The sequence below is a fragment of the Mus musculus genome, chromosome 8, assembly GCF_000001635.26.
Source record: "Mus musculus strain C57BL/6J chromosome 8, GRCm38.p6 C57BL/6J".
Lineage (NCBI taxonomy): Eukaryota > Metazoa > Chordata > Mammalia > Rodentia > Muridae > Mus > Mus musculus.
Window position 1 is genome coordinate 78,423,873 of NC_000074.6, and position 13,199 is coordinate 78,437,071.

The window sequence follows — 13,199 nt, forward strand, 5'->3', positions numbered from 1 at the left end:
CATTGGGAAGCAGTTGCTTATCACATTTCAGTTCAGAGAAGCCCCCTTCCTCCTGCTATCTACAGTTAATGGACCATCATGTTGGGGTCCATTTTCTTTACAGCAAGCCAACACTTGTTACCAAAACTAATTACAGTTTATGGGGGGAGCATTTTGGCTTCTCTCCTCACGACCTTGGCCACTGCAGGGAAGCCCTGTAGCTCTGGGAATTTCCCTGAGGTTCATCTGCATTGTAATAGTAACCCAGGGAGGTAGGCTAAGGAGCATTCTTTTCCCCCTCCCACTCTGAGTGAATCCTAGAAGGGGGATGGGGGGGAGGTGTTTTACTGAAAAAAAAAAGCAGTTTGGGGTGGGAAATCAATGAAATTATTTAAGAAATGGAAGAATGATCTTGGGATGGTGGTACATTTAATCCCAGCACTTGGGAAACAGAAGCAGGTGGAGCTCTTGTAAGTTCCAAGGCCAGTCTCCTTGGCTACATAGCGAGGCCCTGTCTCAAAAAGCCAAAAGGAAAGAAGGAAGGAAGGAAGGAAGGAAGGAGGGAAGGAAGGAAAGAAGGAAAGAAGAAAAGAAGGGAAGAAGGAAAGAAGGGAAGAAGGGAAGGGAGAGAGAGAGGAAGAGATGGGGAAAGAAAGGAAGGAAGAAGAGAGGGAGAGGAAGGAAAGGAGGGAGAGAGGAAAGGAGGGAGGAAGAAGGGAAAGAAAGAGAGAAAGGAAGGAAGGAAAAAAGGAAGGAAGGGAGGGAGGGAGGGAGGAAGGAAGGAAGGAAGGAAGGGAGGGAGGAAGGAAGGAAGGAAGGAAGGAAGGAAGGAAGGAAGGAAGGAAGGGAGGAAGGATTCTTTCCAACAATACTGTGACTAAAACCTCTCAGGGCTGCAAGGTGAAGAAATGATGGAAGAAAATCCAAGCTACCAACAGTCTCTCTGAACTCACTCACGAGGCTACTTGAGAAAGGTGAGAGAGCTTATTTAAGAGCACCAACACAGACTCTTCCGAAACGGTTCTCCCAGGTGGAATCAAATGCCCTGGCTTACCTGTTAGAGGCAGCTTCTCCTCCCTTCACAGACTCCAAAAGGTTGGTAAGGGGAGAAAAGCTGTTGCCTTCATCAAGTTAAGAAGGACTCTTCTTCTTCAGGAATTGAAAGAAGTAAACCACCTTGGTTACCGTCAATAAGACTCTCAAATTTGGTACCCAAGTAAGATCAGAAGCAACAAGTTAGCTGCTTGCCCTCCTTGGAAGGCAATGTAAACTGTGGGTATTGGGGCCCCTAAAGCTCTGAACCAAGTACTCTGAAAAGAACCCTTGAGCTAACTGAGACCCCTCATTCCTTCTGCTCACAACTGCCAACAGTACCTTCCAGTCTTCTGAGAGGCAGGGATGCTTTTTACCTTTGGAGTTAAAAGTGTTGCACTTGGACATCATGGTTGGTTTCTGAATAAGGACAGGATGAGTGAGCAAGGATGCCTGTAGCAGATAGAAGTCAAAGACTGGCAGACACACTGGGGACAAAGAAACAAAAATAGACCTGAGTCATCAGTACAGTCACTGGAGAAGAGAGGTATTGGTTAGAATAAGGAGAGATTCCTCTTGCGTCTGAACTTTCACAGTGGGGGTGGGGGTGCTCTCTGTATACATTTATGAACCCCCATCCTTGTACACGGGAATATGTGAATGTAACCCAGGGGAGCATTTTGTATGAAAATATGAGTTGAAGTAGAGGTTTTTAGTATCTGAATCTCTGCATGACTTCAATCCAAGCCTGCAAAAGATTTGGCAAACTTTTCTCCACACCGTGAAATATGCATCCTACTTCTACTTCCTGTAACATGATTTGGCTCAAACACCTTTCAAACCCAGGCCTGACTGTGTCACATTAATCACCTCCAGGGAACAGTCACTCCACTCCCACCCCAGTATAGCTAATCAGAGCCCCCTGGAGTTGATAACTAGGAAGGCCAGGCATCAGGATTGCAGCAGGAAAGATTCATAGTCCGGACAAGTATCATCAGGAAAGCTTGCCCTGGCCCTAGGTTGTTGCTAAAATTTCAGCATAAGATGATCAGTTGTTTTACAGAAGGATTCTTCTACCACTTACACCTTCATGTTAGACCAACAAGTTCTCAACCGAGTCAGGGTAGCCAACTAGAGGTAGAGGACACGAAGTCTGGTGGCCTTTCCTCTTCCAGTGATTGAGCCTTCCAACCTTCATCATTCAGGATCTTCCAAGAACACAAACTGTGCAGTAAGAGAAGCCCACGGGTGGGTATGTTGATTTACAGTTTTAAGCCTTTGAATAATTTACAAATGCATTGGCTTCCAAGCCTGGATAAGGAGAATGGCATCTCTTAGTCATTTCAGAAATAAGCTGGCTTCTTTCAAAAATATCAGTTCTCATAGGACAATAGTTTTCATCGTCTCTCCTTTTCAAATTGTGCAGGAAGACAAGAGTACACCAAAGCCCTTGCTGATGATGCTCAAAACAAAACCACTCACCAATACACCCAAAAAAGAGTCCATTCCCAGGGGCAGAAAACTGAAAAAGTTTGAGCATAAAGAGACATAAAGAGACATACGGTACTGATAAGCATAAGAGCAAAAGATTAAGGATGTGATCCAGACCCTGTGGAAGGGTGAAGGGACACTGACGCTCTCAGCTACAGCCGAGTGGGGGAGGGAGCTTATTCTCGCCAAGTGACAGGTGGAGTAATGGTTGCAGACCCAGTGAGGAGTGGGGGTGGGTAAGGCTGGGCAGGGATGGGGAGCAGTAATTACTAGCCAAGCTCACCCGCCTCCCTACTTTACAAGGACCCGGGTTCTTTCTGCGCATCCAGCTGCGCACCAGGGATTGCTGCTTTTCTGCTCGGCCTCCGGGCATCCCAGAGACTGAATGGGGGTGGGGAGCAGGCTAGAGAGTGTTAACTCGACATTCCTAAAAGACTTCTGAACTACTACCCAAGGCAGAGTGGTAAAACAGAGGAGCAACAACGGCCAGTCCGTAAGCCCTTCCCCGATAGTCCCCAACCACCAAGGGAGCACGGGGGACTTGGCAAAATTGAGCATCCGATGAAGGTGTGAGAGAAGAGCCGGGTTTCTCTGCAGAGGACTGACAGCTGGCCAGTAAGATGAAGGGGAAACAAAGCGGGTCTCAACCTGTTCCCACCATCTACCCTCTCTGCCCACAAGTGTTAACACCCTCCTCCTTCCCACGCCCCCAGAGACCATGCACAAGCCCCATGGGACTCTAGAGCCTTGAAGTTAAGTGTCCACCCAAGGGTCGCCTGGAAGGGGCGGAGAGGAGAGAGCGTGGTGGGAACGAGGGTGGGCCCCTCCTCCCGCCACCTCCCTCTGGCAGGCTGGAAACCTCGCAGAGTCTGGGATTTTTTTTTTTTTTTTTTTTTCAGAATAATTGATGGGTCCAGTTCTCCAGAGCTTTCCCGGGGAGAGTAAGGCAGACCGCGCTAGAATTTAAATAGATGTGATTAGTAAAATGCAAGGGAGTAAGGATCTGGGGCTCTCTTTCTTGCGGGATTCTGGCTGTGCGCCTGGCAGGCTACCCAGGGCTCTGGGGGGTTGCCCAGAGCTAGTGAGGCTCCCTAGCCACTGGAGGGTGGCTCTGCTCCTTGTACTCCCTCCGCTCCCAACTGTCTGCCACCGCACATCCTCGGAACCTGAAATGAGAAGAGAGGAGTTGGGGCTAGCAGACAACCCAAGGCCAGCAGGTGCACACCGCAAGGTGTCCGGCCCTCAGGGTGGGACATTGATTCCTCGGCGTCCAAACATTAACCTTGGAAGGAAAAGAAAGCCTCCGTTGGTGGCGGCTACGCGCGCCCCGCTACTTCTTCCCACCTTTTCTACTCTGTCCTGGCCGGCGGACCTCACTTCAGGCTGCTGGTTCCGGAACTTAGGGCGTCTTTTCATTTACTGGAGCTCTGAAAGGTCCCCTTCTCAAAGAAGTGACCCGTGCTGGGGGAAAGCTTCGCCTTCATCCTCTCCCACATCCCTAGCCCATCGATTTGTTCCAGCAAAGGGGGCTGTGCATTTTTATAACATCTACAGCCAATTAATATTGCATCAACTCTATTTTTTTAAACACACACACACACACACACACACACACACACACACACACACACACGCTCTAGAATACCCTATCAAAGCCATCTATTATTCACGGAAATGTAATTGGAGACCCAAGATAATGTGTGTTCCGGGGCAATGGAGGAAAACAGAGTCGTGACAATATTTCAGAAAGGAAGGGGATCCGAGGGTATCTAATATTTAATTTCAAGTCTGTGGTTTTATAATTCGAGATTAAAAGCAGTCACGTCTTTGAAGCTAGACAGTTGGTATAAATGTACAGTTAAAATATTCTATTCCACGGTCCCTCGACAGAGCTCTCGACTCGTCCCAGGCTTCATTAAATTTTTATCATCCCAGACTAGAGCAGGGAATGAGCGGAAAGACCGTCCATCTAATTGCAATTGATAAAAAGAGGGAGTGAGCTAGAGAGCACTCTTAGATTTCCCCCTCATTTTAATATATTAACAACCGTTTTCTTCACAGACCCAGGCTCCCCCAGACCTGTGATACACACAGTCACATTATCACACGGATTCGGCTTCTACCTTCCAACATGCATCAGGCTTTACCCTCTTTTGTGCCCTTTGGAAGGCCTAGGGGCTTGGTGGAAAGGGGGTGGGGAGGGGAGGAGAGGCTGGGTTGGGTGCAGAAGGTGATGCTAGATTTAAGAAATAAAAATAAAAAAAATAAGTGACACCAGTTCATGAAGCATCTGGTGAAGAAATGAACTAGAGACAACATGTGCACAGAGCTGGATCTTCCTGTAGCAAGATGAAAGCACATTGTTACCCAAACAAACAACAGATTGTTATATCTGGGTTGCACTTTTCAGCAACCCTTCCACTGTGCAGATAAAAGGAAAGAGTAACATTTTAATTTTATCTTTCTTTCTGACTACCTCCTCCTCCTCCTCCTCCTCCTCCTCCTCCTCCTCCTCCTCCTCCTCCTCCTCCTCCTTCTCTCTCTCTCTCTCTCTCTCTCTCTCTCTCTCTCTCTCTCTCTCTCTCTCACACACACACACACACACACACACACACACAGAGGCTGTCCTCTTGTGCTACAACTGACAGTAGCTGTTTGTGCTGGTGTTTTCCTGAGGCCACAGCTCAACAAGGGTGCTTTAAAAAAATTTTTTTTTTAAATTGGTATACATAAACCTTTTCATCTCCAGGCACAAGAAGTTCAGAATAAAACCCACAGTTTGCTTTCTGAGCTGTTTCCTATTATCACATTGCCACTTAATTTTATTTCTATTCTCTCCAAGTTAAATAGAAAGACTGGCTCGCAGGGGAGCTGCCATGTGCCTACAGAGTAAGGATGTCAAGCAGAGACTTCCCGTGCAAAGTTAATTTCAATTCCCGGGGAGGATTTCCCATTCTGCCTGGCTCTGACCCACAGTAATTAGCTGAGATAACTAATGATTACTTACTTATTCCTTGTAATTATCTGGATTTAATAATTCGCTGTGTAATTTATTAATTCGCTCATAATAGACTTTCAGTAGTACTGGGAATGACTCTTTTAAAGGGGTGAAGCAGGGGAAATTTAGCAATATTTTTCTCAATGCTATAAATCTGTCTCTTGACAAATGTGGATTTCAGGGACATCACAGCCAACCTTTGTCCCCTCTTTGCTCTATGGGAGCAGTGTCCACCTAGCCCTACATTTGGTGGCAGCCCCTCCCTTCCCAGCCAGCTACAGTATAAAGTGAAGGTTAGTATTCTAGTATAAATTCTTTGCCTAGAATTAGACATCACTTAGGCCAAATAATTACAGAAACAAGTTTCTAAGTCTTTATCATGACCTGCCTAGAAAGTTGGAGGGTTACCCTCTAAACAGAATGTTTTATAAAAATAAGGTGGGACTTTTGTTCTTCATTGATCTTGTCCCGCCCTCCTCAAGACTTTTCCCAATACATAAAAAAATAATAAACTCATCTGAAGTTTGAAATAAAGCAATTTAGCTTATCACACCCCAGTTCAATTATCTGGGGGAAAGAAATCACAAAAACTGAACTTGAAAAAAAACACTTACGACATACTATTACTTCTTTTTACTTTAAATGTTATTTTCTTATTGATTTGCTTCATTTTGTTTTGAAGCAGGGTTTCCTGGAATTCACTAACTAGCCCAGGATGGCCACAAGCTTGCAGCAACACTTCTGCCTCAGCTCTGCCCATGTGCAGAGATTATAAGTGCAAGTCACCATGCCTGTTATTCATTTACAAATGTATTTTATATCATATAGGAGAGAACTTTCTAAATTTTAATTACTTTATTCAAATCCTCATGTCTTTATTATTTTTCCTTAAGCAATATGTTGGTGAAATGGGTAACTTCCAATAGCGACTATATTCTTCCTGGACAGTATAATTCTGTATGATAGAGAGTTCTTAAATATCAATGAGTGTACGTGTGATATGTTGTTTTGAGTTCTACTTTTTTGCCATAGGATCTCACTAGGCAACCTAAGATGGCCTTGAACTCTCCATATACCCCAGACAGGTTTTGAACTCTTGATTTTCCACCTTAGTCTCCTGAGTGCTATAATTACAGGGTGCACCACCATGCCCATCTTAGTGATTTATTTCTCATTTTAATGTGGATTTATGTTGTTATATACACAAAATGATCAAATCATTTGCTTTTACAGAAGTTAACAAAAAGAAACTAGACAGTTCTGAAACATAAAATTTAGGATCACTAAGTGAGCTGCTAAGTCAATCCATAATATATCTCTTTGCAGTAAGATAGCAATTGTGGCCTGAAGGGAAAATACAAAATTAGTCATGAATGCTGATGGTTTTGATTGATATGGCAAAGATTTCAGACATATTCTGCTGTGTTTTCGTGAGTACACTGAAAATCAATACCAAATTAATATTTCTCAAGAATTTGCTTAATTTGGTCTATTCTTACCTTTGAATCCTTCATTAAGCCCAACTTTCTTCTCTCCAAATCTTTGGCTTTGTGTATATCTGCAACTCTTGTTAATAAAAGTTTTCAGAATGTATTTGCTTTTGTAAAAAATTCTAGTGTTTTCATAAAACACACATTTAGCAGTCTCTTAATAGTGAATGGACAAATGAGCTGACAGTCTGATACAGATTTTAAAATTCAGGAATATAAGAACTTGGTAAATTAAAGGGAAGTAAGGGACTTCAGTCTTAACTATTGGAATAAAAAGTTCTCCAATTCATAAGAATTTTGGCCATGCAAGCATACGTGACTTATACTTCAAAATGAACCAAGAATAAACATCTATTTTATCTCTGTTAAAAAAATATTTCTCAGTTTACTGCTTTTGTGTGATTATACTGAGAGATGACTTATCTGTTGTACGAAGACACTAGCACACTAATCAATCTTATGGCATCTAATTCTTTTTTTGGTGAGCAAATCTTCATTACTTAAAACCCACACGAGAAGACGAAAATTATTTCTTATGGAAACCTTATCAGAAAGTGTGATATGCTACATATTCAACTTATTCCTCTCATTATCTCTGGTCTGAAAGGGGGGGGGGTAATAAATAAATAAAAATGAGTGAAAAGTTCTTTAGCTAGTTAGCTGTTGTAGCGCTCCCTGCTCAGCCGCATGGTTACTGGCCATGGTGCTGAAATTGCTTCCCAGACAACTGAGATTAGAGCTGTCTTAAAAAAAAGAGAGTTCCAGGAAACCTGAAACCTAGGATGGGGACAGAAATGGAAGGCAGAACTTTTTGCCCTCCTACACACAGGAATGAACCAAACCACCAATGTCACTGTGCTTATGCCAGTGTTTTCTTCCAAACCTATGAAGTGCATCTCATTCAATCTAAATGGACACTTGGATCTTGTTTTTGAGGCATGTACTTTGTTTCAGTTGTAGAAGAAATGGTCTCTCCACGCCTGTGCCATCCAACTTCTATAACTATTTTTGTTCTGCCTGGAAACCGTAATCAGTTTTCCTGCAGTATTTAATCCCAAATTGGGCCAGTGTAACAATTGTCATATATTTGTGGGCTGTTTTCTTAGCGTCTTCCAAATATAGAGATGTCTCATGACAGTTTCATATGGGGAAGGCCAATATAATTAAGAAGAGTTACCCTCAGAGAGTGTGTTTAGGACAGGTCAGTACCTGCTTTTTTTCTTCTTGTTTAATTATATGTTAATATAATGGTCTCATGCCAATTAATTCCATGAACTATGATTGGTGTAAAAATACAAATCATAGCCTTACTAGAAAAAGAAACGTTGAAAGCCCAATACATTGCCCAACAATTGTGAAGGACCCGAAAATTATTATAATGGGAGAGGAATTGTCTTAAAGTCGGATTAGAAAAAGAAGTGGCTGTGCCAAATGGGCAGAATCCCATGGCCACATGAATGTTTAATAGACTTCCTCCAGATCCTGTGCCAGACAAAGTCACAAAAAGGGGCAAAATTTTGTTCCTTTTAACAACCCAGGATTTTCCTCAGCCACATCCTGTCTATTGCAATAATATTAATTTTCTTAAAGGTTATGGGGAATAGAAAAAGACAGAGACAGAGGGACACCAAGACAGAGACTTTATTCATCTGCCAGAACCCCAGGTTGATTTCCAGGACAGGCTAAAGAACTGAGAAGATGGGGGCTGCACTCTGCTCCTGGCTCACCAAGTCCTGCCCCCACAGTTGCCACACCCAGACTCCCACAGCTACTGAAATGTGGGCTGGGTCCCTTTCTTCCTTTGCCCCATAGGAGATGGGAAGGAGTGGCTGAAATAGTTTCCATCTGACCTTGGCTTTGTAAGATTCTCTTTACAGAATTATTTCAAGTCTGGAGAAAGGACTCCAGAGGAGCTATATGGAGCCAGACACCATGATTTCATCTAAGCTAAAAAGCAAAGCGCCCTGTGAGATGAGCCCTGGCCATTAACGTGATATTATAAATCCTCTTGTTCTTTTATCCTTTCCCAGGGAGTTGCCTCTTACAAAGTCCAAGCCGTGTTTTAATAGCGGCCACTCTCTGTGTTCCTGTCTTTTAAAAGAATCAGCACCAAAATAATTCCCACATAAATGATTAAAAACTGCATCACGTTTTAAAAGTCATTTAATATTAATAGCATATTTTAATGAAAAAAGCAGCATACTTTGCCAGTAAAACATTAAAATCATCTCTTCAATGAAAGACAATGAAACAACACTCAAAATAACTTAATACATTACTATAGTAAATAACCCATTAACAAAAACAAGAAACGAGGTCATATACAGAACTCAGAACTTTGGAGAGCCTCAAATGGATCAGCAATTACAGCAAATTCTGTAAGAATATATTCATATGTGCATCATTTTGAATGAAATATTTACAATAGATAAGGTACCAGTCACTTTGTACCTATTTGTGTGTGTGCTCCAAAAGGATTCTACCAAACACTGTGAATTTACAAGCAGTGCACTGTCTTTCTTATAGTTCCAAATTTTTCCCCCTACAAACAAACCTCCTAAAAGGAAAAAATGAAGGACCCCTATAAAGGTCAAAATGTAGCAACAAAGCAATCGAAAACTGGGAGATGGAAATACCTTGGTGAAATCTTAGAATCCAGCAGAGTAAGCACCAAGTGGAGACTGCACCTAAGGCTGGGAAAGTATACACTGCTCATCGTTGGTACCTCCAGCTGCTTCTTCTCTTCTGTTAGAGATGTGTATGTGTGTTTGTGTGTAGGCATGTAAGGTGAGTGAGAGAGCACGTGTGCCGCGGGGACAATATGGGAATCCCCATTAAATATGTAAGGAAGTAAACAAGACTTCGGACAGTGAATCTGGTCTACACGGTTAAGACATCAATTATAAAGTGTCAGCTCACAAATTAGATCACTACCAGTCAAAAACAAAGGGAAGAAACAATCTTCATTCAAAGTGAGAATATACAACTAGGCCAAAGCGAACACAGTCTAAGTGGGAAGCTGTAAAAATCCAGGACCAAAAAGAAAAAAAGAAAAATGTTTTGAGCATCACTAGCTATACGTATCCGCCGGTTTTATTTTTCAGACTAAAGAAGTTTAATTAATTAGGATGTGCACAAAATTAAGTTGCCAGAGAGATAAATTAATAATTTACAGAGGGTTGTACGGCAATAATCTAATAATAGCTGTCAAGATCAGTGAACACAGCAGGCGCAACTCCTTCCATAAGTGTTAACACTTCAGAGAAGGAAGAAAGCGATAAGAACCACAGTAAAAATATATATATAATATACAGTGTAAATGCAGAAAATCTGCCATCTTTTTTTAATTCAAAATACTTTAGAGATGTCTCTATCATATCACATTAAGCATCAACTCTAGCTTCGAGTTTCAGTCCTGAATCAATTTCTATTTCTGAAAAATAGCTGCAAAGTGTACTTTTAAACATGAACAAGGTGACGTCTGTAAGAACAAAAACAAATCTTACTTGCTCATTCTTGCAGGGTTTTCAAAAGCTTGTCCCTCTACCTTCCTGTTGACAGTCAGCTCCTCGCTTTCTCTGATGAAGCCGAGCAGCCCAGGTGCAGTTAAAGGGGACAGCTCTGCTACAACTTGACAAATTCCTTTTCGTGTTGTGTTGTTTGTGGTTTTGGTTTTTCTTCACTGCGAAACCGGTTCACAATCTCTCTGATTTGGGCTCAGCTGCTTGCTTCTTTGCTCCTGGCTTGGTCTGGGTTCACATTTACCGGAATTGTTTTCTGATAGCCAAAGTAGAAAGGAAAGAGGCAGAAGAGACAAGAAGGGGGTTAGAAAAAAAGAGGGCGAAGGGAAAGGGCCATCCCTGGAGAAGGGTCCCTAAATGCCGGCAGAGTATTTCATTCTCTTCTGTTTCTGCCTCTGGTTGCAGAACCAGACGCGCACCACATTTTTCTTGAGATCCAGCTTTTCGGCGATGGCCGCGATCTTCTCCGAGGAGGGCCTTGGCTGGATGGCGAAGTAGGCTTCCAGAGAGCGCTTCTCCGGCGCCGCGATGGACGTGCGCTTGCGCTTCTTCTCCGCGCCATTGAAGAGCTCCGGCTTAGTGAGCTTCTCGCGGTGGGATTTCTCAGCTTCCTCCAGCCACGCCTGCAGGATGGGCTTGAGCGCGATCATGTTGTTGTGTGACAGCGTGAGAGACTCAAACCTGCAGATGGTGCTCTGGCTGAGCGAGCCCACGCCCGGGATCTTGAGGTTGGCCAGCGCCGAGCCCACATCTGCCTGGGTCACTCCCAGCTTGATGCGTCGCTGCTTGAAACGCTCGGCGAACGCCTCCAGGTCCCGCGGGTCTGCATCCACGTCGCTCATGCAGCCCATGTGCGAGGGCAGCCCATGTGCGTGGGCCATGCTCAGGGCTGCTTGGTGCATGGGGTTCATGGTGGCCATGTGTGGTGCGTGAGCCGGAGTGGACACCACCGTGCCGTCGGGGCCCGCCATAGCTCCCAGGGCCAGCCCGGGGCTTAGGTGCTCAAGCAGCTCGCCCTCCAGCGCCTGGTGCGGCTGGTGATGGTGGTGATGGTGGTGGTGGTGGTGGTGATGGGTGCCAGCCAGAGCGGACGGGTGCGAGATGGGCACAGAAGAAGAGGAGGCTGCCGACGTGCACGGGATGGTGTTCATGGTGTGGTAAGTGGCGTCCGGCTTGAAGGGGCTGTGGTGGGGCGGATGGTGGTGGTGGCTCTTACTCTGGGAGACGATGTCCACGGCGGCCAGAGCCTCGGCACGGGCCAGCAGACTCTCATCCAGCCCGCCGAATATATTGCTCTGCAATTGTAAGTAGAAGGCACACATTACGCTCAGCAGGGAATTGTGAGCGCTCTCTCCGGAAGCCCCCGGCCCAGGGCTCGCCACCGCCACCGTGCCTACAGCATTCCCAGAACGTTAAAATAATAATAATGACAGTGATCCTGAAACTCGGCAGCGAGAAGAGAGGGGAAGCCTGCGCGAGAAGCCAATGTGCAGGGGGAGGAAAAGTGAGCCACAGACAACACAACACAACACAACACAACACGCGCACAGGCAGCATCCCAGGTCATAAAAATTAATATGAAAGGCAAGACCCGTTGAATACTTAAGAGAGGGGGGATTGGTTGGAGGTGTGGGGTGATTTGCTGTGCAGACATGAAAAAAACATCAAGCAGATAAAGGAGGCTGTCAAAATGTGCCTTTAAGCGGTGATTATGCAGACATACGCACCGGTGGGGTTGGAAGACAAGCTCTCCGCATCGCCTCCGAGCCCCCGCCGCCGCCGCTGCCGCCGCTGCCACTGCTGCTGGAACTGCTGCTCCGGCCGCCGCCGCCTCCGCCTCCGCCGCCACCGCCGCCGCCGCCAGCGTTGCTGGAGCTGCTAGGGGAACTGGCCGAGGGCGCCGCGGGCGCAGAGGAGCCCGGGGAGGCACTGTGTAGCGCCGAGTACTTGGGCTCCACGTGCAGGCTGCCTGCGTGAGGCATGCTGAACGCCTGCTTGCTGTTCAGGGACATCATCATCATCTTTCCTTGCGCGGCGCGCTCGTCGCTGGCGCACTCCGGTCCCAGCTACCCGACCCTCCGGAGAAGTACCCGGCCGGAGCAGCAGAGGGAACAACACTGCAAAGTTGTGCTCAGCCGCCACTGCTTCCAGGCCCGGTTCTCCCAGTGTGGCCGCTAGCTCCGCTCCTGTGTCTCCCGCTAGGTCTGCCCGAGAGGTTGCCCTGCTCCGGGTGGCTCTGGCTTCAGACCTCAGCACCCCAAAGTGCCCCAGCTCATCGAGGCGGTGGAGTTATAGTCCCCTCTTCCCGCGCCTGACCCCCGCCCGCCCTCCCCCTCCTTCCCTCCCCCGCCCTCTCCTGCCAGGACGCACTGCTCTGGGTGGGTTTCTCCCCGCCCTGGCTCCCCGCAGGCTCCGGTCCTTTCAGTTCTCCCTGCACCCGCCCCTCTCTCTCTGCCACGGGACCCGCAGCCTTCCCTGCCCCGGCAGGCGCTCTGCTGTTACCACTCCTACGCCGCGCCTGCAACTCCTGATTCTAATCGCGCCCCAGCTCAACCCCACCCAACTAGCCAGGTCGGTGCTTCGGGCCACCCCCACCCGGCAGTGCCAGTCACCTAAATGACAGTCTCCAGATCTTCCCGCCTCCCTCGGGAAAAAAAAAAAAAAAACTCCCCCTAAAAGTTGCGTTCC

The 13,199-nt window shown here is 46.1% G+C and overlaps 1 protein-coding gene across 1 annotated transcript; it reads right to left on the reverse strand.

Annotated features, from left to right (window-relative positions):
- Positions 1-9,136: 9,136 nt before the first annotated feature.
- Pou4f2 (POU domain, class 4, transcription factor 2) lies at positions 9,137-12,775 on the reverse strand. Its single transcript, NM_138944.3, has 2 exons — positions 12,239-12,775; positions 9,137-11,806 (listed from the first exon to the last, which is right to left on the reverse strand). The coding sequence occupies exons 1-2, from the start codon at positions 12,530-12,532 to the stop codon at positions 10,865-10,867; spliced, it is 1,236 nt and encodes a 411-aa protein (NP_620394.2). The 5' UTR covers positions 12,533-12,775; the 3' UTR covers positions 9,137-10,864.
- Between the last annotated feature and the right edge of the window lie 424 nt (positions 12,776-13,199).

Coding starts and splice junctions, on each gene's coding strand:
- Pou4f2 (NM_138944.3), bottom strand. CDS start 12,532: ATGATGATGATGTCCCTGAACAGCAAGCAGGCGTTCAGCATGCCTCAC. Junction 11,807..12,238: donor CTTGTCTTCCAACCCCACCG/GTGCGTATGTCT, acceptor TTACAATTGCAG/AGCAATATATTCGGCGGGCT.